The sequence below is a fragment of the Cricetulus griseus genome, chromosome 7 (assembly GCF_003668045.3).
Source record: "Cricetulus griseus strain 17A/GY chromosome 7, alternate assembly CriGri-PICRH-1.0, whole genome shotgun sequence".
Classification (NCBI taxonomy): Eukaryota; Metazoa; Chordata; class Mammalia; order Rodentia; family Cricetidae; genus Cricetulus; species Cricetulus griseus.
In genome coordinates, this window is record NC_048600.1 from 116,870,458 (window position 1) to 116,896,049 (window position 25,592).

General features: G+C 42.3%; 1 protein-coding gene across 2 annotated transcripts in view; it reads right to left on the reverse strand.

Moving 5' to 3' along the window:
* Positions 1-25,592, reverse strand: part of Nsf (N-ethylmaleimide sensitive factor, vesicle fusing ATPase) — a 135,642-nt gene that overhangs the window by 4,543 nt on the left and 105,507 nt on the right. The window contains exons 16-19 of one of the 2 annotated variants that reach the window (XM_027427915.1): positions 21,882-21,948; positions 20,217-20,296; positions 1,725-1,859; positions 540-653 (exon numbers count right to left, since the gene is read on the reverse strand). In XM_027427915.1, coding sequence (XP_027283716.1) covers positions 540-653; positions 1,725-1,859; positions 20,217-20,296; positions 21,882-21,948 — 396 coding nt within the window. Of the gene's footprint in view, positions 1-539; positions 654-1,724; positions 1,860-15,761; positions 15,930-20,216; positions 20,297-21,881; positions 21,949-25,592 lie in introns of those variants that run through there. The other variant, XM_027427916.1, reaches the window with a different exon arrangement.

Genomic DNA, 25,592 nt, shown 5'->3' on the forward strand with positions numbered 1-25,592 from the left:
TCCCAGACTAGGGAGGCAGAGGCAGGAGGATCTCTGAGTTTGAGGCCAGCCCATCTACACAGAAAGCTCCAGGACAGCCAGGACTACACAGTTTCAAAAAAACAAGAAAACAAAACAAAACAAAACAACAACAAAAAAAGAAAAGAAAAGAAAAGAAAAGACATATCTAGGAGTTCAGTCAGGGGACACACACAGAAGCCATGTCTAACCTGTACAGGTCACTGCGTCTGCCCTTACACGTCTCCAGGTCTGTGCAGGCATTGACTGGCCCTGACGTAGGGCACCACAGTAGAGAGTGTGTGACCTGGGCTAATTCACTGACAACCTGTGGACGTGGCACTCATATTTTCTAGATTGCTCTTTTGAAGTCTCTTCTAATCTTTAGACTTAATAACTCTCCACATCAAGACTAAAAGTCACACTGTGCTCTTCTCATCTGTTTCTGAAGATTAAGGGTGGCACCAGTGTCCCTGGGCCTTGGGAGAGGAAGGAAGGCCCTGCTGGTGGTTCCTGTGACTCACACAGAGGAGTTGCCTTACCTGCAGGGACATCTCAATCAACATTAGTAACTTCTTGATTCCTATCCAGACCTTCTTCCCTTTGACTTGCTGAGCAATTGTGGTGCGTTCCTTATCTTTGAAGTTGCCCAGAAGCTACAAAAGCAATAAACAACAATAAAGACACTTTTACAGTTCACATACCAACACATTCACCTTTAAGTGAAGAGTGGGAGGAGCTACCTGACTGGGTTGAACTGACTTCCCTAGTCATTTGTGACCACACAGGGCAAGGTCTTATTCCAGAGCCCAGACTCTCCTCAAACTCATGGAAATTCTTCTGCCTTAGCTTCCCTGTTGCTGAGATTACCTTGTCTGGAAGAGACGTGTCTTAAGCTTTTTTTTTTCTAGAGACCTCCAGTAAACTTAGACACATATTTGCTGGGGGAAAACAGCTCCAATCCATAATAAATATAAGTTAAATGTGTCAAAATAGACTAACTTTTTCTCTTACCCATCCCAGCTATAAAAGGCTGCTCAAACAAGTGACCCAGAAATACTTGTCATATGGACTTCTGCTCTGCTGGGAGCACACAGCCACTCCTAGGTACTCTGGGGAGCACAGCAACTCTTACATGCTGGGACCTTAAGAAGCCTCCCTGACTCTCCTCCACCGAACAACTTACATCATATTTTCCAGCAGATCTCATCTAGTCACTTGTGGACATTAATATTAATCAACACTTACTGAAAGACTCAGTTTTGAAATTAAAGGCTTCCAAGACTAAGGAGACATTTCTATGCAATAAAGTTGGGAAGTCTGGGTAGCTGTTTTGTAGTTCCAAAGCTTTAATCATTGTTCTGGTTTATTAAATGCAAAGAAAATGTGTTGTCAGTCATGATGAAGAAACAGTGCTGACTCCCCACACTGCACCGGTCCTGTCCCTGTCCCCGCTGTGTCATCTGCAAGCACTGAATTCTGGGAAGAGAGTGACTGACCCCTGCAGTCTGTGCTGCCCACACCCAGGAATGAGAAGTTTATCTGCTTTCCTTTGTGTCCTGATCTTCCTCTAGCTTCTGAAAAGCCTTGAAGGTAACACCCCAGAGTCCCGCATTCTAGTTTGATGTGCCACTAAATGCCAGTTGCTATGGCTGAGGACCCTTCGGCATTATCTCAGGCCTCAACTCCTTTCTGATAAACAGATTCTAACAGCGACTCATCTTTACCTCCAAAGCTTCCAGCAGCTGCTCTCCTGTGGCAATGTTGGGCACGTGGATGGTGGTGCTGAAGGCATTCAGCATCTCCATTTCCTGAAGGACATCTTTGCGGCTGGTGGTCCCGATGATGAGAAGCTTGCGGCCCTGGTTACCGAGAGAAAGATGTGTTTCAGTGCACCAAAAAAGACTAATGAGGAGACTGGAGGTAGCTTGAATTAAATGAGCAGAATCCACTTATTTGTGTATGTAAATGAGTATGCAAAACACACATAAAACCCCAGGATTTTCCAAATAAAACTAAACAAGGCATAGATGCCATAACTCAGAAGCAGCAACAATGAAGCTGGTCCTTCCTACTGATGCCAATAGACAAGGGACCAGTAAATCAAGAAATATTAAACCAAAGACACCAAAGTGAACACAACAGTGTTTCAGCATGGTGCAGTGTGATGGGAAGTAGGGTTTTTCTTTAGACAGAGTCTCACTATGTAGCTGTGGCTGGCCTGGAACTATGTGGACTAGCTGATCCCTAACTCCCAGAGATCTGCCTGTCTCTGTCAGCTTGGTCTACATAGTGAGACCCTGTCTACAAAATAAAACAAGCCCTTCTGCCCCCACCCCCAACCTCTAAAAACTTCAACTTGGTCTTTGTACACATTATAGCACTGTCAACAAAGCAGAAAGCTTTTCTCAAACTTACTTGTTGTTTTCGTCCACTATGTGCTATGAGTAACAGTGCACCACCATAAAGTCCCATAAGAAACAAAGTGGAAGGCAGGGCTGTGGCTCACTTGCCTCCATGCACAGAGACTAGGTTCAAGTTCTAGCATATGTATGTGTGCACACATAAAAACACACACAAGCAGAAACCCTCCTGTGTAGGGGAAGCTGCAGCCATGCCTACTTAGGGGCTGGCTACAGCTTCCCCTACAATTCCCCTTTTAGTCTAACTCTAAACTTTCTTAATGCCAATGAAAAAGGACAAACAGCTGCAGAAAGACACTGGACTACGGAGAAAACTGCTGAACTCAATCAGCCGGTATACTTCAAAGATGTACTAACCTCTGTATGGAAACCAGGACATGTGTTACGTTGGGGTAGGGGTTTTGCATTGGTTTCTACAGGAGAAGAAAAACTTTGAACACCATCAAAGTTGATCAAGATTCGAGTTGAAAAGGAAAAACTCAACGAGGACAAATGACAGGTATTCTACTAAGGTATATCTCATAAACTAAATAGAAACCTCCCAAAGGAAAGGGAAGTGTTTTGCTTTTATCTTCACAGGAAAACTCATCTTCAGAAGGTAAAGGACACTGCATGGGTAGATACTTAAGAAGAAAAGGTAGCTATAACCATCACACAAAAGGAACGTGCCATATGGTAAACTTTACAGCTGTCTCTCAAAAAACTCTATTTCTCTTTATTTCCTAGTCCCTATTCAATTAAACCAATGCTGGATTTAGAGGTGGATTTGGCTTTCCTCCTCTAAAATCCAAGCACGTTATTTAACTAAACTTTAGTGTTTCTGTGTTGTATCAAGAAGCCAATTGATGTAATACAGAATAAAAGAAGAATTTGGGGACTGTCTTTGTCTTTTCTTGGATCTTTCTCTCAAGGTGTACACCCTCTCATAATTGTTATGCTCTCATGGTTGCATTCCCCAGCATGTGAACATATACAAGCAAACATTTCTCTGCTGTTTATGTTTGAGTCCCACACAGCCAATGAAGACCTGCCTGACAGCAATCCCTGGACACCCTGGAAAAAAAACGGGCCACACCTCCTCGACTGCACTGGATCCAACTTGCTCCATTTCAACTGACACTCCGGCCAGAGGTTCGGGTACTGACTTTAATCAAGTTGAGGATTTCAAGCGAGATCTTCAATCAAGTGAATCCCATCTAACATGGACTGGATACAATTCATTCAAGACTTTCACTATACTAACATTTTCTTCCTACAGGGCCCCACATGACTACCATTGTCCCATTTCAGCAGGAAGTAACTTGGAGGATGCTACACCCCCTTTCCCCATTGTTGTCACTTAGGATAGTGTATATACCTAGTTAGGGATAGCTTCTTATTGTTTATGGTTGGGATTGGAAGGAGGTGTTCAGGCTTGGACGCCTCTTTCAGATGACTTCAGGGTTTAGTTAAAATAGACAGTTAGGATGTGACATAAGCAGATTGTTGTATCTTCTTATATTTTATCTTTATGATTGTTAATTTTGGATACTTTACACTGTTAAGTTTTAATCCTCTTTTAGACTAAAAGGGGAATTGTAGGGGATGCTGTAGCCACGCCTACTTAGGGGCTGGCTACAGGTGTGCCTGACCATGCTTGTGAGGGTGTGGCCAGGGTGACTTAGAGTGACTGCATTTTCTCTTTCGGTTTCACTTTGGTACTTGCTGTACAGACTGCTGCCACGCTGGCTGGCTAGGTCACTCTGTAAGTAAGGCTTTTCCCTATTAAATACCCTTATATTTCTACCTGACTCCATATTGGTAATTTCCCACTATTCTCCTGACACTATTAGCTCTTTAGTTTAATAGATGTCTGTGCAGAGATTGCACGGTAGAAATTTATTTATGATGTATAAAGATTAAAGGATAATCTTTATTACTGGTCAATAAGTCAACTAGGAAAAAAAAACATATCAACCAAAAAAATCAAATACTTATCAACAGACCCTTGCCAAATTCCTGAATGACTGTGGAATGACCATGTATAGAGAGGCAGAAAGATAAAGACAAAAGGAGACCCCACACACTATGCCATGTGGAAAGGAGGCATATTCTACACCAGGAAGAAACCTGGAGGAAGAAGCTACGCTCTCTGCAGGGAGGAGACCTCAGGCCAAGCCTTAAGCAATGGGTGAGCTGATCCAGTTGACAGCAGGAACCACACTGAGTCAGATGGAGGGAGGTCCACAGGCAAATCTAGTAATCACACACATGAACACAGTTATATGTATTTCTACTATACCGAAAAAGGCTTCTATACTAAAAAACAAACAAACAAAAATAAACATTAACAATACATTCTAATGCTAACCTTGAAACATATTCCCCAAAGCTAATGGATACCAAAGCTGGAACAGTCTCATTACGATTGTGACTGTTTTTGACAGTATCTGGCTATGTGCCCAGGCTGGCCTTCAACTCCTGAGCTCAGTGATGCTTCTGTCTTGGCCTTCTGGCTCATCATAACTAAGAAAACTTAGCAGCTTTCCTCCCCTTAGGTGTCCAGCGTCCTCTGCCCAGCTCCCTCATCTCTCCTCTCATGGAGGGAACATTGGCCTCCCTAAAAGAGTAGCTCTGCAGACACTTGTTGCTCACTGTATATGGAAAGCTGGACTTTCCAAACACCACCACTTTTTCCTACAGCCACTCCGACGTGTTCAGAGTGTTGAAAGATTGGGAAGTGTGGGGTAACTTCTAATGGAGACGCTAATTTATGTTTTGCCTGTCTTCTTGTTTAACAAGACTGCAAACACCGTGGAGAGGTCATGACCCAGGCAAGCTCAGGCCTTGACTTGTAGAGCATCATCTTTAAGAAAACACCGAAAAACATTACCAAATAATTAAATTGTGCTGGATGGTTTTGTGTATTAATTAGTGGTAATGTTCATCTGGAAGTGTTCTCATGGAAAAACAGCTGTGGATGTATTGTAAGGAACCACTCTGGGTCTCACTTGAAGGATAGGAGCCGCCAGCAGCATGCCATGGGAGTGTGGCTCTAGAAGAGGCGGGTTCGACCCAAAGGGGAAATCTATCTTGCTAATGTGTGGCTATGCGTTTAAAGTCCATGGTGCCTAAACATGCCCCATGGAAGGAGGAAACAAAGCAGTGGTAGCCTATTTGGGGGGCAGGGAGTTGCTCCCAGCATCCTCTCCTGAGATTTGCTGGTCCTGATGAAACACAGAAAAGGCCTAAATAAAATGACGATCTGCCAATCGGATTACGATGAACATTGTTCCAAGGTTAAATAAGTATTAGTTAACCAAGTCTTAGTACTATAAGAAGCAACTCAGGTGAAAACATTACCATGAAAAAGGCAGGGCTCAGTCAGGTGTTGATCCTTCAAAAACCCACTTCTTTACAGGAGAAGAATGAACCAAGCGCCAAGCAACATCTAAGCCTTTTGCCACACAAAGGGCTAACCAGATAATCCACACCCTTTCAGAGGTCTGCCATTGATTGGCCCCAATCAACTGATTTGTAACAAAAGTTCATGTGGAATAAAGCTTTTTTTTTTTCCTTTCCTAAATAAAAAAATGCCACCAATATAATAACTGCAGTGAAATGGAAGGGCTGGCTTCAACCCACCAACAAAAGTGAAGTCAGTTATGCGGGAAAGAAAGGCTGTTCTTTTTTACCATTCAATGCAGCCAATGTAACACACCCTCGGTAAGAAGAATTAACCCCAAACAATCGGAAACCCTGGGATGGATTAAGAAGTGAGTTTAAAAGCGAGGTTCAAATCTGCCATGTGTGATGGGCCTCTATTTTCTAATGATTACAATCTGATGTTTTTGTAAAAGAGTGAAAAAAATGTCAGAATATTAGGGATTTGTAAACCCAGTGAGAAAATGATGAAATTAACATTCACTAACCAGAACATTAATAAGAATTTATTCTTTTTAGGTACGTGGTTGATGAAATTTAGTTTGTGCATTCAAAGTGACTGCAATTTAGCTGGCCAGCACATAGGGACCACACCAAGTCACACACCAGAAAACATTATGTGGCAATGGCTATGGAGACTTGGAGGGATGTGGAGTGTCTCAGAGTGGGGTAACCTGGACTAGCAGCATGGAGCTGCCAGGCCAGTGATGAGGGGGCACTGACAAGGCCCGAGAGGAACAGGGTAGGTCTCTAATGCTACCAAACCCCATGTGGGTGGAGGGAGCAGCTGAGCCACAGTACCAAGTCTCTCTGGAGAGATGAGGGCAACCAACGAAAGGAAGACTTGGAATGCAAAAGGAAGGAAGGAGATTTAATATAAAAAGCATCCGGAGAAACCAAAGCAGGGTCTTGAGGAGAAAGAACCGTGGTGGAGAGGAAGGATCTCGGCAAGTGCCTGCAGGATGCTCTCCTCTCATGGCCTGGGAAAAAGCAGCCTCATGGGTACCATGCCAGTTCTGAGTAAAACTCCGCAAAAGGTCCTACACCCTTTAGCCCATAGCTTACACATAATGGGGTGCTTCTGATGGTAGTCTGGGGACAAAGGGGGACGTAATGGAGTTCTCCTGAAGGCTGGGTAGCATGTGCAGTAGAAAAGCGACAAACACCATCAATTGCAGCTGTGTGACAGGTGTCAGGGGTAGATTATCTCAGGACCAGGTTCCTACTCAACCATAAGAACGGCATATTCTTGAGAAGGGTATATATAGCTTGTGTTATTTGCCACTGAGACTGATCTCTGAAGCACTTGGGTCCAGTGGCCTTTCCCCGTCAGCATGGCTCTTTCCCTCGTCAAGGGCTGGCTTGAATGCCAGCTTTTCCACAGCTTTCTCAAGCCCCATGCCCATCCTGCTTCTTCTCCCTTACTCTGCCCTACTGCCCCATGATCAAATCACCTTTTACATACTATCTACTTGACTCCTTCCCTGTATTTGCTTATTATTGCCTGTCTCGTGAGTGTTTTGTGAGGGAGGGCTGCAGTTTGGTTTTCCTGAACTATCCAGGAATAGCGCAGGGCCGTGTGCAGTGGACAGTTAATAAGTATATATTGAACAAATGAATGACGTCTCAGTTCAGGTTTCAAGGGTAGTAGATCTCTCTATTGTTAACGATTTCTTTTCTCACCCTAGAAAAATGTATGTTACACTGAATGTTTAACAGGAAACCATCATTTCAGAGCGTCTATGGCCCCGGGCCCTAAGTGTTGAATGCTAAGACATACTAAGCTTTAATGAAAATACTCTAGAATAGGTGGAGCGTGTGCTTTATTTACAACTTAAGTTGATGCCAAAGGCTGTCACAACATTCTTTTAAGCTGATCAACCACTTAGCGATTGACTGCATCCTACCAGCTTCACTAGCACAGGAAAGAGATTTATGGGAAGCTAGGAGCCCAAGTTATTGAGATAACAAGTACTAATGCCTCCTTCTACTCTTGGTTTGCTGTAAACCAAGTGAAAACCAGCCAGTAGCAGGATTGAGGGTAGCTTGGTGACAGACAACTTGCCCACATGTGGGAAACACTGGCTTTGAGCCCCAGCATTGTAAACAAATAGCAGTGATGGCCTCTTGGGTCTCTCTGTGGCCTGTCTGCATTTTGGATCATGGGTCAAATGTCTGGCGCTGCAATGACTCCTTCTCCTTCTCTTTTTACTCTTCATCCCCTTTTCCCCCTTCAGTTAAATGCTGAAGTTGAATACCAAAGGAAGGATGTTTCAAATAAATCATGCAGTAACTAGGCAGACAACTACACTTAAATTCTCCATTAGACTTTACCCTGGAGCGAATTCTTTGCCCAGCCCTTTGTAGCCAACCTGGTGCTGTAAGCAGAGCAGAGCAGAGGACAAGGGAAGGCACTCACGGCTGATGGGGTAGAAACTAGAGCCTGAACTCCAGATGATTTTTTAGACGGGCAAAAGCAGACAACTTTGTGATGTTTAAGAATCTGTCAAATGATTCACACAAAGACCCAGGGTCACTTACACTTGAAGCAGCATCTAAGGAGGCTCCTTCTCCCTTGTCCTCACTCTCTTCCTCATTTGGTAGCTGAGGAACCTGGGTGGGAGGTGATGTGTCTGGGCTTTTAGCTCCAGGAAGGACTGAACTGGGAAATCCATGCTCACCAACTTTCCATTAACCTTACAGGGTCCATCATTGGCTGCTTATTTGTCTTTGTGATGATGGGAATTGAACCCGAGGATTCACAGTAGCCAGTACTGTGTATAAGGATACACAGTAGCCAGGAGTGCCATCATGTGCAATCCTATTTATTTATTTATTTTTAATTTTTATTTTTGTTTGAGACAGGACTTCTCTGTGTAGCACTGGAATTGCTTTGTAGACCAGGCTGGCCTTAAACTCAGAGCCTCTCTGGCCTCTGCCTCCCCAGTGCTGGGATTAAAGGCCCATGCACCACCACACCTGGCACCATGTGCAATTTTAAACCCTTGTCTACAATAGCTGTCCTACTAATTACTAGTTTGGGATAGACATCTGCTAGAAATGACCTCTGAACTCTTAGGAGAAAAGGTTAAATAACTTAAGAAAATAAAGTTGTACTGACCATGCACACTGTTCTTAATGCCAAAGGAATGGCTTGTGTAGACACTGCTTCCCTAGGCTGTCCAGCCGGTCCAGCCTCTGATGTACCTGGGTCAGTTTTCAGCTTGGTATTGGTAAATTAACCTCTGTTCTGAATGCATCACTGTTCTAAACCATATTTCCACCTCTTTGGTTTTCACCCCAGGGAACCTCTCTTTTTGCACAAGCTGGTAGGAGTGTTGCACCAGTCTATATCAGTGTCATGTTCACATTTCAGAACCTCTCTTCCCCCGTACTCTGTCCTCATTTAACCACAGAACATGATTCAGAGTGTTCAGCAATAACATCTCACCTGCAAAGAGGCAACCTGCTAAACTATTTCAATTACCCAGAACACAGACAAAAGCTAAGAAAGAAGCAAAGTCTTCTAATGTCTAGGACTGAACACAATGAGTATAACCTTACAACCTGCTCATGAGGACAGTGTCTGAGGCCCCTAAGACTTTGAGGGGCCAAGAAAACATTTTAATTTCTTTTACAATTAAAAGCGGGTGATGGGGTCGAAGATGTTTCTAGTACTATGGTAACATACAGCAACAATAAAAAATTAAATTCTAAATATTTGTTCCTGGACAAGTCTTCCACTGTCCCCAGTCATTGTGTTCTTGTTCTGCTAACACCAGGGGCTTGTGACTCTTACTATAAGACATTCCTGAGCCCTGGTGGCTTCTCTCCTTAATTCTTTCAGACAGAAGCATCAAATTAGGTGAGGGACCCTTCAGAGAGCACTCCCTGGAGTCCTGCAAGTAACATCTGTCAACAACATCACCAAGGAATTAGGAAGCACAAAATCCTTAATACACTGGTGTATACCTTGCCCACAAACTCCACAACTGAGCAGGTATCATATTAATCTTCATTTTTTCTATACTGTAGAATAAATGGTTATTATATGTAAATTCTAACAAAAGCAGATATTCCTTAAGGTAGTGAGTATTTATGTTTTTTATTTTTCACAATATGGTTTCTTTGGCTGCCCTGGAACTTGATCTGTAGACCAGGCTGGCCTCGAACTCACAGATCCACCTGCCTCTGCCTGCTGAGTGCTAGGATTAAAGGTGTGTGCCACCACTGCTCAGCTGGTAGTAAGTGTCTCAATCTCAAATATCTAAAGACATGTTACAGATGGAAAGAACAACCCTTTTATTAGTCATTCATGAAACATGACGACTGCCATTTACCTTGGTCACCTTTAGCTACACAGGTGTTCAACCATCATCCATTCAGATGTGAACCACAGCACTGAGCGGAGCCAGGGACAACTGTGAGAGCCAAGGGGCCCTCTCACTACCACAGGGTACCTTACAGACAGTACAGCGGTTATCGTAAAAAGGCAAGGTTAGAGATACACATCACACATACTCCAATAAGGCGGTCTCACCGGATGCTTTCGGAGGCCGTCCTGAGCTACACAAGACCCTATCTCAACAAAGCAAACGAAATAAAACCAAGAGTTCACTGCTAGGCTAAAAATGAAAGTAACTATATATAAAAATTACAATTCTTTTTTTTTTGATTATTGAAGTAAAACACAATTACTTCAGAAATCTTATAAAATGTAAGAAATAATGAAGCAGAAAAAAAAAAATCACCTACAATCCAGGCAGAGCAGCTCTGCTTAAGATGTAAACAGTAGAACGCCCATCACCATAAGAAACTGCTTTTTTGTGTGTTTTACAGAGAACACTATCTTACAGAATTAATGCGTGTATGAGAATTTAGGGGATGCTGAGCCCAATTTTCCTTGTTTGTAACAGTATCGGAATGTCTCCGAAGATCTGGAGACCAATTGATGGAAAGGCAATTATCCCCAACAAACAGTCTGGGGATGTCTATTCTACCCCTTATGATTTTTTTTGAGACAGGTCTTGCTATGTAGGCCAGGTTGGCCTTAAACTTGCCATACTCCTGCCTCTACCTCCCAAAAGCGAGTCACGATACTTAAAAGTACCCTTTCTCTCCTCTCATTTCCTTGCATGTGTGTATGTTGATTCTGAGATAGGGCCTCACACTATAACCCAGGCTTGACTAGAACTCACTATATAGCCCAGGCTAGCCTCAAACTCACTTCAGCTCTCCTACCTCTGTCCCCCACATTTGGGGGCTGGGCACAGAGAGCTGTCTGCCTTGCTGCTGCCATTGTGAATGGCTCCCTCTCTTCTCTTCCCGTACCACCATTCTTTCTTGAGTTGGCCCCACTGCATCTTGCTCTGAGCTGCTAAGGCAGAATGCTTGGCAGCTAGGGCTACAGCACATGGCTGTGTTATTTCCTGTGACCTTACTTCCTGGGCACAGATCCTGAAGCCTCGTTCATTTGATAGGGTGGATTTCCCTGTTGTCTTTATTTATTTGTTTTGAAAATGAATAATGAGGTGATACTTGAGCTGTGCTTTGAGTTAATGAAGAACTAACTAGTTCTTGATCCCAATGCTCGCTTGTTCTCCTGATAAAAAGTGCTCTCTCTAGGGCTGGAGAGATGGCTCAGAGGTTAAGAGCACTTGCTGCTCTTCCAGAGGTCCTGAGTTCGATTCCCAGCAACCACATGTTGGCTCACAACCATCTGTAATGAGACCTGGTGCCCTCTTCTGACTTGCAGGAATCCATGCAGACAGAACACTGTATACATAATAAATAAATAAATAAATCTTTAAAAAAGTGCTTTCTATGTAAATACAAGGCCTTGGGTTTGATCCCTAGTACCCGGGTGGGGGGTGGGGGGTGGGGGGTGGGGGGAGCTGTGTGTGTAGCCCACTTTCCCATACCAGCACTGAGAAGAAGGACACAGACTGATTCTTGGGGTTCACTGGCTGGCCAGCCTGGCCTAGTTGGCCAGCTCTAGGCTACAGAGAGAACCTGTTTCAGCAACTGAAGAAACAGCTGGAGTTGTCTTCTGGCCCCCACATGTGCTTGCACAATGCATACACAGAGACCATAAACATGGTTCATATTTCCCATGACATCAATACCATTCCTCACACATCTTTTTTGAGACACTGTCTCATGTAGCTCAGTACAAGTGTGACCAGCACCAGTTCCTCATGGACCTCAGTGGCTAGAAGCCACTACACCCTGCCTTATTGAGCTCTGAAATTCTTGTCTCTATTTCCTTCTTTTAAAACAATAATATCTAAAACCCAGACAAATACATTTGCCTTAAGATTTAGCCTGAAAATCTCACTGAATGTGGTGAGATGCCCATTTCCTTCCTTAATACTGCACAGGAGGGGATATAAGCTGGAACTCCGAAATCACTCTGTGTGGACATTTTCTCTACACAGCAGGTGCAGTCCTCTGTTGTCTATCTCACCAGCTGAAAAGGTCCTGTGGATACCTAAAGGTGTTTCTGAGTGCTGGGATTAAATGTGTGCACCACATTTATAAAGACCTTCACTATATAGTATCTTTGTTGACCTTCAATTAGATAGGAAAAGAGGAATCCTTTTCACTTTTATAGATAAATACACAGAAAGAAAATAAGACCCCAGTTTAAGGCAATAATGCTAGAAGGTGTCTGAGCTAAGACTTGAATTCAGGATTTATGACCCTAAGCCCAATGCAAAGAGCAAATTCTTCAGAGAAGGTACTCCTAGGAGGTGAATGGTGCCGATGGATGCTAGGTGCTGTATACAACACCTCCAGAGCTGGTGTCATGGCGGGGAAACTGAGCTGGGATGAAAGAGGTCAAGGCCAAGTTCTAGATGTGAGGCAAAATTTTCATTAATATTTCTCTGCTGATTAAAATGTAGATATTCTGAGTTATTGGAAGATGGTACATATACCACAAACATTTGCACGTGCATGCTCACACACACGCACATGCATACATACCCCAGAATTGATCTTGGTACTAATGCCTACCATATATGTATTCTTCCAAAAACAATAAAAAAATTAAATCCTTTCAGATATTTTTTTTTTTTTTTTTTTTTTTTTTTTTTTTTTTTTGGTTCTTCGAGACAGGGTTTCTCTGTGTAGCTTTGGAGCCTGTCCTGGCACTCGCTCTGTAGACCAGGCTGGCCTGGAACTCACAGAGATCTGCCTGCCTCTGCCTCCAGAGCGCTGGGATTAAAGGCCCAGTGCAGAACATATTTGTAACAATGTTTTATAAAAGGACTCATCAAATGTCTTTTACTACTTTTTGATATATTTGAAAACTATTCTACACTTATACATTTTATTCAATTTACATGTAACTTTCTAAGAAAACCTATTTTAAGTGCATATAAAATAGTCTTATAAAACATTGACTTCATAAATGGAAAAATTAGGCCACTGAACTATCAGTCATTTTTTAAAAAATAGTAATTAAAAAAAAAAAAACAAAACAGAGCCCACTTCGAAAAGTCACCCTGTCAAGTGGTTACAATGAATGTGTCTGGCAAGACGACTACACCTCTCTCCTGAAGTGGTTACACATCTTATTGAGTCACACTGTAGTCATTAGCCAGAGTTAATTTTAAACAGATAGATGGAAAGATTCTCATGTTTAGGCCTGTAGGGCTTGGAGTCTTCCATTATCTGTGTATTCACTAAAGCAACCCAAAGCCTGAAGAGTTGCCCAATATTACCAAGACCTTCCCAATAACACAGCTACTCTAAGACTGTACTGAAATGTCCTGTAGGAATTACATAAAAACAGTGCTGTCCATAGACAGGTGCTGTTAAAACAAAACCCATGGAGAAACATACACACCTAGCCAGAGATCTACAGTTTTTTTTTTTTTTAAGAATATTTTTTAAAAATGTGTGTGCATTGGTATTTTGCCTGTATATATATCTGTGTGGAGTTACAGATGATTGTGAGCTGCCCTGTGGATGCTGGGAATTGAACCCAGGTCCTCTAGAAGATCAGCCAGTGCTCTCAACTGCTAAGCCGCCTCTCCAGCCCCTAAAGAATATTTTATTGGATACTTTCCCAAAGAGTAGTAACCAGATGAATGCCTGCCTAGCTATCGTTTTTTTATTGGCCCAGCTATGCCCCAACAATACCATCCCTCACATACCTTTTTTGAGACACTGTCTCATGTAGCTCAGGATACATGAGGATGACCTTGAACTTCTGATCCTCTTGCTTCTACTTCCTAAAGGCTAGGATTATATGTGTGAGCCCACCACGCCTAGCTTGCTTGCTTGCTTGCTTGCTTCCTTCCTTCCTTTTTCTTTTTTTCTGAGACAGGGTCTCACAATGTAGCCCAGGCTGGCCTCGAACTCAATCCTTCTGCCCCTGCTTCCTGGGAATTAGGATTACAGGCATGCCCCAGCACATCCTGTCTCCTTTCCTTTAAAAAAACAAAAACATTCCAAGGCACTAGAGCAATAGAGTCCTTGTAGTAAAATTCAGTTTAAGGTCTTAACTATTAGGTTTGAGTTTTACGTCAGTAATATTGCTAAGAATTTGGAGATTATTCTTTTTAAAGTTTATAGTTTCCAAAGAGTATACTATTGCTATGGCACAAATGAGTTATATATGAATTAATGTGTTGATTCTCATCAGATGAGGAGAAGGCATGGGTCCCTGGGGCATGAGTCCTTGGCTACTTACTCACATACATGACCAGGTGCCATTTTCTATGTGCTATATTAAGAATGTCAGGAGGCACTGAAAAGGGTTTGGCTTTCCACAAACTGCAAGGCTATTCTATTCTATTCTGTTCTGTTCTGATGGGGCTTCCAGTGTGATTCCAAACAATGTTAGGAACACCCAGAATTAAGAAGCCAATTAATGACTTGACTGCCCTTAGACATGTTGAGGAAACTGGGAAATCATGCTGTCTTATGGCCTGAAGATCTCCTTTTTAGGCACTTGTCTTCCAAATGGTGAAACTATTGTTTTAACTGTGGCATTAGAGACCCCAGAGGGAACATTAAAGCCCCAGGTGCCACTGGTTCAGGCAGTTCACCTGGCCTTCCCGCTTTACTGGGGCTCTTCCCTGTCAAGGAGACCTGGCTTTCATCCTGCAGATCTGGAAGAGAACACCCCCCACCCCCAACTTCCATAAATCTGCAAACCTTGAAAAGAGCCCCAGTGTCGTGGAGTAAAAGCGCCGGCCGGCATTAGGATCTCACTGCAAGGAGGGGTGTCTTCAAGCCTCTCACTGCTAAGCCGGACATTTCCTAACACTGGACAAATTGTACGTCCAGCTCAGGGAGGGTGAACTGCAGTGGTCTTTTACCCTCCAAGGCAATTGTTAGCTTTTCACAGGAATCAGCAGGGAAGCACATGTGAAACCTCTGTGTGCCGGTGAGCGCCCCCATGCCTTGTGTGACTCTGCATGTAGATGAAGCAGGCCGGGAGCTTTCTGAGCGGCTGCGGCTGAGTTCTCAGAGAGGCCTTTTCTCCGGCTCGGCTCCCTGCTGGGACAGCCCTTTTCAGGCTTTCTATCCCCCCTCGATCTCTTCTCCCGCAGAACACAGGGAAACTTGATTGAAATAAAGACCTAGGGAACATGTTTTATTTTCTCCTGCTCAATCCATTTTAGAAAAGCTTTTAATTGGTTTTAAAAAGATGCTAAACAAAATGTGATGATGTTTCTCAGTCTTCATGAACTACCGATACCACTTTTTATACTTTCAAAGGGCTAATAAATCAATCATGAAAGTAACTCTCCAGATAAATTTAAAGCAAATCCACTGAATACCAGGTTCATTAAAAATCTATGCATTTGCTTAGAAAAATTTAAAATTCAAAGAAAATTATCCTAGTAACTGAAATCTGCCTTGAATTTTTAGTTCTACAAGGAAAATCCAAGAACAAGGAGATCACAAAGGAAAAAAAAGAGGGCTTGAGACCCAGTTTTAATAAGCCAATTTACAAGAGGGGAGGGTGGGGGAGGGAAAGGGAGTATCTGGATACATAGCAACACGGCCGACGGGATTCTGTCACTGGAACATGTGCACACACGCACACACAATATTTCTGTGAGAAAACTGGAATTACAACAAACGCAAAATTAAGGCTCCTGTGACTGATACGATTGCTGGCTTGTAAGATGCACAGTGTTTCCTAAAGAAAGTTGCCCACAGCTTTTGTTTTCTTGCCAAAAAGAACAGTTTTCTGTGACCCACACTCTCTACCTGACTCAGTCAGTGCCTCTAGCTTTAATATTAAATAGAAAAATCCATGCGGCAATGGTTGGCTCAAGGGTACCTTCTTACTATCGAGTCGCCAACATTCTCTGCACTGGACCAGCTTAGAAATATTTTCATTTTCTTCAGACAATGTACAATGCATTTACAAAGCAAAGTGGTGTAGTCAAAGCATATTTTTATTCTGTTAAACTTGTGCCAACTAGAAATATTTCCAATACTAATTTCTTCTGCCACAAATTCACTTACACAGTAGGTCACCTGGCAGATGGGGTCAGAGTCACCAAGTTCTGACTAATGACAGGCCAGTGTTCCCTTAAAAGAGAATCCCTGCCATTCCCTGTCACTAAGGTAACCAGGTTCCTTACTTCTTACATACATCTTTACTTCTTAGAGAAATTCATTCCACAGCCCTTTTTAATGATCCAATTGCTGGGTGTAAGATTGCTCCCAAGCTGGGATTTCTCCATGTACCCTGGTGACTTGCCCTCTACTTTTAACCCTCTATATAATTCTTCTTTCATCATTTACATGGTTTGAAAAACTACATTTTAAAAATGTGACCATTTTATTAAGATATAATTTGCAAAGCAGACTCATTAACTTAAAGTGTATATATCGTGACAGTTTTCAGTCCATTCATGGATATGGGCAGCTCTTACCACACTTGATCATAAGATATTTTCATCTTTCCAAAAAGAAATCTCACGCTCATTAGTTGTTACCTCTTATTCTGAGAATCCAGCCCTCCCAGCCCCGGGCAATCACTGACAATGGACCATCTATCTCTACAGACTTCACAGAAATGGAATCATACTGGGGCTGGAGAGCGCCGGCTGTCCTTGCTGAGGACCCAGGCTTGATTCTCAGCACCCACACGGTGGCTCACAGCCATCTATGACTCCAGTTCCAGGAGATCTAATACCCTCTTCTGGTCTCTGTGGGCACCAGTAACACACTTAGTGCACAGACATACATGCAGTCAAAACCCCCATACATACAAAAGAAAATGAATAAATCTAAAAATAAAAAAGAAATGGAATAATAGTATGTGGTGGTTCTCTTTTCTAACGTAGCACGTTTTCCAAGGTCCCTTTATGCTGAAGCGTGTTCTGAGTGCATTCTCATTGCTGCATAACATGCCACTTCATGGCTAGACAACATTTTATTCTACTTAGAATCATACTGTTTTCCTTCTGAGTTTCTATGAATAATCCTGCTATGAACATTCAGGAACAAGCTTTGGTGCAGGTTGTGTGTTCTCCCTTGTTTTGGGTGGATTCTAGAAGTGGATTGATAAGGCATCACCTGACTACCAGTTGAACCTTTTGAGGAACTGTTAAACTTTCCCAAAGGCAACATGATTTTAATGTTTTTTTTTAAAAGATTTTATTTATTTATTATGTATATAACACTCTGCTCCATGTATATCTGCACACCAGAAGAGGGCACCAGGTCTCATAACAGATGGTTGTGAGCCACCATGTGGTTGCTGGGAATTGAACTCAGGACCTCTGGAAGAGCAGACAGTGCTCTTAACCTCTGAGCCATCTCTCCAGACCCCATTTTAATGTTTTAACTAACAGTTTATATGGTTTCCAGTTTTTCTAACTCTTCACTAACACATTTCTATCCAACTTTTGGATCATAGTCATCTATTATCCAAAATATAAAGTACTTCACTGTGTTGGTCTTGGTTTACAGCCTCTGATGAACAAGAAAATGAATGTTCTACTTAAGTTCTACTGGTCATCTGAATTTCACATAAACTGTTTTCTAAAAAACTAGTGTGTGTGTGTGTGTGTGTGTGTGTGTGTGTGTGTGTGTGGTTGTTGTTGTTGTTGTTGTTGTTGTATTATGGGGGAGAACACGTGCCATGGGACAAATGTGAAGTGGAGCCAGTTTTCTCCTTCTACCTTTTCATGGACTTGGGGAATTGAACTCAGGTCATCAGGTTTGCATGACAAACACCTTTACCTGCTGAGCCATTTTGCTGGCCACTTTTAAAAATGTTTGAACACTAAACATATCTTGTTTTATAACCTAAGACCATGAGCATGAGAAGATGCAAAGTTATAGATATGTATTCAATGTGTTTGTTGAATAAACTATGAGGGATGGGCATGTGTGTGTGTGTGTGTATGTGCTGTGAGATTTAGAAGCATAATTTTCCTTCCCTTAAGAGTCTTTAATTATTTTAAGAAACAGAAACAGTTATTCTTCAGTCTCTAATCAAAATGCAGCAAGATGTTTTGGGGGCAAACGTGCCTTTGAGGAAGCCTAACAACCCAGGTTCAATCCCTGTAACCCACATAAAAGTGAATGGAGAGAACCAACCCCTCAAGTCTGTCCTTTGACCTTTGACCTCCACAGGGCCTATGGAATGAAACCCCAATTATGAATACAATGAAATGATATTTGAAAACATGCCAATTGTTAGTATTTCCTACTTATATATCTATTTTAGATATGAAGAACTTTCAGGGAAGAAATGCATCTTTATTGAGACTCACGTGAACACATGACCAGGTAAAGGAAAAATTTGAAAACAACATTGAAAAGCTATTTGTTCTTCTCCTAAGTGAACCTTTGCACAAATTCTTTTTAAACAAAAAGCTGATTATAGTATATTTAAATGCCTGAAAAAAATTTCCCATTCTAAACATTTAAAACATGCTAGTTTCATAAAATTAGTATATGAGTATACGGAAATTATTGTTTTGTTTTAGCAACTTTAGACATATGTTTCCGTTTACTTATTTAAAAACAGAAGGAATCAAGAGAAGCCAAAAACAAACTCAGTTGTCTTAGCATAGGGAAAACTTCAATAGGCTGAGGCAGGAGACTCACTGAAGCCCAGGAGTTTGAGGGAGCCTGGGCAACATAGTAAGACCCCATCCCAATAACAAAACAGAAACTATGGAGAACCTGCCTAGTATGCATGAAGCTGGGTTTGGTCCCCAGCACAGGAAAAAGAAAATCCTTTCATGTTGCATATACTGTAAAATTTCAAGGACGTTATGCATCTTTTATGACTTCAGAAAAAATTTAAGAATCACTAAAAACATGGGGCTGGAGAGATGGCACAGTGGTTAAGAGCACTGAGGTGTTCTTCTAGAGGACCCAGGTTCAATTCTCAGGACCCACATGGCAGCTTATAACTGTCTGTAACTTCCGTTCTAGGGGATCTAACACCTTTATACCAATGAACATAAAATAAAGTTAAACTAATTATTAAAAAAAATCACTAAAAACCTAGAAAATCAAGACCGGTCTTTAAGTGTAAAATATGTATGCATGTGTATTTTTAACTGTTAAATTACATATTAGCACCACAAACTAATTTTATTATTTCTTTCTCCACATAGAGTATCATACATGAGACTGCCATATGGAGACTAAGATGTTTTCAAATAACTGTTCATCTTCTTTGTGTCTCCCTTTGACTGGCATTTCTTCAATGTTCAACCACATAGAATCAACCTAGAGAATGGCTTGTGACACAGCCGAGCATACCCCAGCAACCTCAACAGAAGTGACACATGTAAACTGTGCTCACAGGACAATGGTCAAAGTCAACCACTTCAGCAGTAAAGATGCAACCAAATAAAGGGTGATCCCAGCTCTGCTCCTGGAGAGCAGTGTGTGGCCCAGGAGAAACTTCTTCATGTCATCCTCATGAGCTAAAACCTCAACAGCAAACCTGCCGGCTTAGTAAATTCACCTGTAATTCTCAAATACAAATCCTCAGGAAAACCGTGAAATGCTAAACGAAAGGAACAGGAACACATATTTAATCCCTTCTACATTTGTATCACTATCTCCTTCTGAGGGTGATGAGGTTAAGGTTGTGGAATATGCTGGGGAATTCACAAAACAAGTTCTAATACGAACTGAAACTGTCAGATCTGGGTATTTTCAGAAAAGGGAAAAGGGGAAACAAAATCTGTTAAGAAAAAAATTTACCTTAAGACAGAAGGTTAGATCAAATGACCCTTCTGGAACCTTCCAACAACAGAATTTTATGTCTGTGATAACCTGCATATTCAGAGTGTGCCACTGTATATAAACTTCCTGGGAGATTCTGCAGAAATGGCCCTTTTCATTACTAATTCATTACTAATTTACCTGAGGAGGTGCCTTCTTTAGTAACACAAGAAGAGCTTGCAACACCAGGTTGGAGAACCGGGGGCCAATGGGGACATAATCTGAAAGAGAAACATGTCTGTGGCTCAGGATTGAGATCTTGGGGCACACGTCCAAACACGCACATCTGTCTGCATCAAGACTAACCCTCATCTGTATGTAGTAAGAGGCAGGCAGTTCTGCTGTGAAAAAGACACCCTGAATAATCGACATTCCCAAAACAGTAAGAACTCAACTGTGCATTTTATAAAACCTGCTAAATGTCCACTTTGATTCACGTAGACTTATTTTCTGCTCTTCAGGCACATGACCGGAAATGACTGGAAACCTTTACATATATTACAGTGTTGACAAAGTTTGCCACAAACAATAAGTAGAAACTTATTGTGGGATGAGACTCAGTGGCAGAGATCCCAGGAGGAGAAAAAGGTGCAACTGAAAATGAATGGAAAGAAATGCTAATATAACTGCAAGGATGGAGAATCGTTCAGCCTGGTCTTCAGAAAACTCAGAGCAGGTAGGTAATTAGGGAACTTTCTACCCCGGGAACTTCAGCATGAATGCCACGTCCCCAAATTCCTCTGCGTGTATATCTAGTCCTGTGCTTGGAGCCCTGTTGGCTTTGCCCTGTTTTCTGAACACCCAGGATATAGGTTTACATTACTTCTTGCCATAAAGGTTAGGTAGTATCATTTTCTTCTGAGATCCTTCTAGAACAGTTAGTTAGAGTAGTAATACTTGAATAAATGAACAAAGTACAAAAAAAAAAAAACCTATTCATACAAGTGAAAATATACTCAGAGGGCATACATTACTGACACTGTGTGTTGCTATGAGCACATGCCTTAATTGTGTTCAGATAAAGGGGTTTACATAGAGCGGCAAACATGGCTAAAAGTTCTGGAAGAAAATCCTATAAACTGGACTAAGATGTCCCAAACATGGGGTACCCAATCTTGGCTACTAGGTAAACCATATTAACTTAAAGAGGCCTCATAGATATACCTGCTTTGTTTTACAATTAACACTACCAACACAAAAAGCAAACAGCAAAGGACACAACATGACGTTGAACACCACGGGGAAATGAAGAACGGTTAACTTGACATCATTGCTGCACCATCTTAGCAGCCAGTGCTGGGTGCTTGCTCCATTGTTTATTAGGTTATCGGATGCTTCTGGTTCAGTGGTGTTGGTCTGGTCCTGATCTACTGTTATAATGATACACACCAGGTTGACTTAATTTACAATGCACAAGATGTAAAAGAAACAAAACTGATGTTTACTAGTTTACTGCTGAGTTGAGTGCAGGGACTAAGTCTTGTTCATCTTTGTGTCCCCTGTACTTCAACCTAAAAGATACTTAATTAGTATTTTTAAAAATTACTGTAGAGCACCTTTAATTTTCAGAATTTCAGCACTGATTACCCTACATTGCTCATTTACTATGGACAGGACACACTGTAGAAAATGAGGCAACTCATCATGACCACTGATTTCATATTGGAGACACTGTTAGCATGCCTGTAAGACAAGGCATTTCTATTGCTTCATAGTCTGCAAACTGCCACACATATACTTTTCTCCTGTAATTCCATGGTTTCAGTTGTCATTTGGCAGAGTACAGCACCCAAAGTTTCAACTCACCAAGTAGCCTTTCGATGTCATCCACCACCACACAACTGAGTTGAGATTTGTAAGCATCATCAAAGATCTGGAAGAAAGAAAACCATCTGTGACCTCACTGTCCTCCACAATGGTGACTATTTCAAAAAGATTAAATTTGGTTAATTTTTTCCCATCTTTTTTGGGACAGGGTCTCACTATCTATACCAGGCTGGCCTTGAACTCACAGAGATTCATGTATCTCAACCTCCTCAATGCTGGGATTAAACGTGTGCACCACGATGATACCTAGGTGAATTTGGTTAGTTCTTGAACAACACCTAAACAAAGCACAGTGCAACACAAACTGCCCAGACTACAATCCATGAATAGATTACATGACCTTAGAACTTCAAGAGCACTTGTGGGGAAACTGAAAGCGGTTAAATGACTTGATCACGATAACACAATAAGGTGGCAGTCAAATACAGTCAGGGAATTAAAGCAAGCTGTTATGTCCTGGCAAACGTAGATTAGCAGTTTCCAATCAGACAGAAGAATCTGTTGATGTAAAAGCTGAAGATCAGTGCCCATGCCTTCAGGCTGGCCTCCTACGAATGATGACTGGTCTGTTCTAGACACTGTAAATAGTGCTCAGCGCCTCCCACCAGTGTCGAAAATACAAATTAACCTCTGCATCCACCTGATCTCTCTGGTTGATACACAACCTTGGTGAACCACAGTGGCAAAAACTGCCCAGCCATGCCACATAACACTTTAGGTGGAACAACATTCCCTGGTTGGTATCCTTAAACCATAGAAGATTTAGAATTATGTATAGAAATAAAATAAAAACTAACATTTTTCATATTAAAATAACCTGCACAGAGTTGGTCCTTAAAGAATCCTTCACAGATAAGAAAGGCTACCATGGAGAGTTTCCCAGTCATCATTAGTTCCTTGTTACCTCTTCCGTGGCATAAACACAAACACAATTTTCATCTCCATATTCTACAGGGACGTTTCTTAAGAAAGGAGGCAAACAACTCAATACCACCTAGGAAGTCCCTGAAACCAACCAGATTATATAAACAGGAAAGACTGGGTGAATCACTCTCAGGCAAGCCAAGCTGCAAAGAGTACTCTCAGATAAGCCCAGCATTCAGGAAGCAAACACCAGGTCATCTGCCTGGAAGAGGCTCAACCCAATTGGACCATCTGGAAGGGACACTCTCCAACCTGTACAGCTGCCTGTAGGCTGTGCAGTGTGCCCCAGGTTCCCAGCTTGGTAAACTGTCACCCATGCTAGAGTGGGCTTTGGTGATGCAGCTGTCATTTCTGCTCCTTTAAGTAACCCCTCACCTATATTCCTGTAATTAACTGCAGTAAAACTCATAGATTCTGTCACACAACATTGTCCCACACTGTGTCACAACCCCACTTAGCCTTTTTCTCTTTAGCTACCTGTCTTCCCACTGGAATGTGAAATGTATAAAAAAAATATCACCCTTTAGTACCCAGCACAAGACTGTCCAGTACTCATGCCCACTCAGCAGATTCAATAGCAGAGACAACACAAGTTCCAAGTCCATTTTGCCCACATCATTTTTCTTTCTATTTTGTTGGCCCAGCATTTTCTGTACTATGTATATATTGTAGATTCACTATATTTTCCCATATATTACCCTAGACTAGAAAAACCCAGAAGGCAAGTACTATTTCATTATCTCTAGGTCCTCAGATCAATTAATTAATTAATGCTGGACCAGAAAAGTAACAAGTGTAAAAAAAATAAAATAAAATTTGTGTATTTATATTCAAGCGGAATATCAAGTAAGTAGTTGGAGATGTCCAAGTCAGGATAAGAAAATGCTCTCAGGATAGTGGCAGGTGAAAGTGTGACTGGACGAGGCTTTCAGGGAACAATGGTAGAGGAAGAGCGTAGTACGAAGGGAGGTGTTGGCACCATATTCAGTCACTTAGTCAACAGATATTTTTTACTTCCTGTCATATGTCAAGGGTTAATGAAGCCACTGGAGAGAGAGTAATGAGGCAGATAACTGTGCCCTCTCAGAAGTGAGAATGGGGGATGATCCCGTGTGACTGTGAAAGGCAGAGTCAGTGCCTGAGTCACTGTAGTCCTTCCCCTGTCTTGGATGCAGTAGAGCCACACATTACCTACCTGCTTGAGTCTTTGAGAAACTCCAGTGAGCAAGGGTCACCTTCTGAGCCACAATGCTCACATGCCCTAGGAGTAAGACACATGGCACAGTGTGTTATGGCGCTGAGATTTGGGGGAGTTCCTTAGTGCTGCATCACTGAAGCTATCCCAAGTCACACAGGCATGTAGGGGACAAGGGTCAAAGGTCAAAGCTGGTTTCCTGTTACCCCCCTCAAAAAAAAAAAAGACATTTAAGCCAAAATGTAAATAAGGAGGAGAACATATTATGAGTATACCAGAGAGAGGAAATTTGGAAAGGCTATAGGAACCAACTAGAATTTAGTTGATAAAATGAAGATGTGAGGATATCAGTGCGGGCAGAGTGGTGGGTGAGAGGTGGAACAGAAGAGGAGCTGGCAAAGGAAAATGGACCCAGAGCATCTCTAACTAAACCAAACCAAACCAAACCAAAGACCCGGGGTCTCACTACGTAGCCTGGCTGTCCTGGAACACGGTCTGTAGATCCACCTGCCTCTGCCTCCCGACAGCCGGGGTTACAGATGTGTATCACCACCACACAGCTTGGCCAAAACGATCTTAAATTTTTCTGTGAGCTAAAAATGTATTGTAAAGGCAATTAAAAAAAAAAAGCCACTCTAGAGTTCTAAGCAGTTGATGTGAAGAAAGCAAGAGGAGAGAATCTGAGGCTATTGAACTTGAGGTGAGAAATGGTGGCTGGGAAGTGACTGTGTGGCGCAGTGAGTAGATACTGCAGGGATTGGCGCAGTGAGTAGATACTGCAGGGATTGGCGCAGTGAGGTGATACTGCAGGGATTGGCGCAGTGAGGAGATACTGCAGGTATCGGCGCAGTGAGTAGACACTGCAGGTATCGGCGCAGTGAGTAGACACTGCAGGTATCGGCGCAGTGAGTAGACACTGCAGGTATTGGCGCAGTGAGTAGACACTGCAGGGATTGGCACAGTGAGTAGACACTGCAGGTATTGGCGCAGTGAGTAGACACTGCAGGTATTGGCGCAGTGAGTAGATACTGCAGGTATTGGCGCAGTGAGTAGACACTGCAGGGATTGGCGCAGTGAGTAGATACTGCAGGGATCTGAGCGGGGACAACTTAGTGAAGAATGAATGAGTGTGGTGAGGGGAGGGAAACGGGTCAAAGAATCAGTTTGGGAATGGATGCTGAGTACATCTGAACAGAAGGCGAGTACTATTTAGCTAGCCCACCCCATCCTCGCTTGGAAAAGGGAGAGGAGATGGGATGAAGAGCTGTTCTGTTTCCTGATGGCTATGCTACTTTTGGCTTTGAGTTAGTGAGTTCAAGATCACGGAAGGACCTGGGAGCAGTGGTTCTTTGCTCTTTCTGGTCTAGATTGGTATGAAAGCCTGTCATGTTGTGTAAATGCAGGGAATCACTAAAATAAAAAAAAAATACTTTGCTTTGCAAAACATTTTCAGAATGCATATCATTCTGTCACTCAAGCTGTGAAATCATAGATCAGAGTGATGGAAGCCCGGGGCACCAGGGCCTGGCCAGATGTTTTAAGTCTACACTCCCCCTGAATCAGCTCTTCTC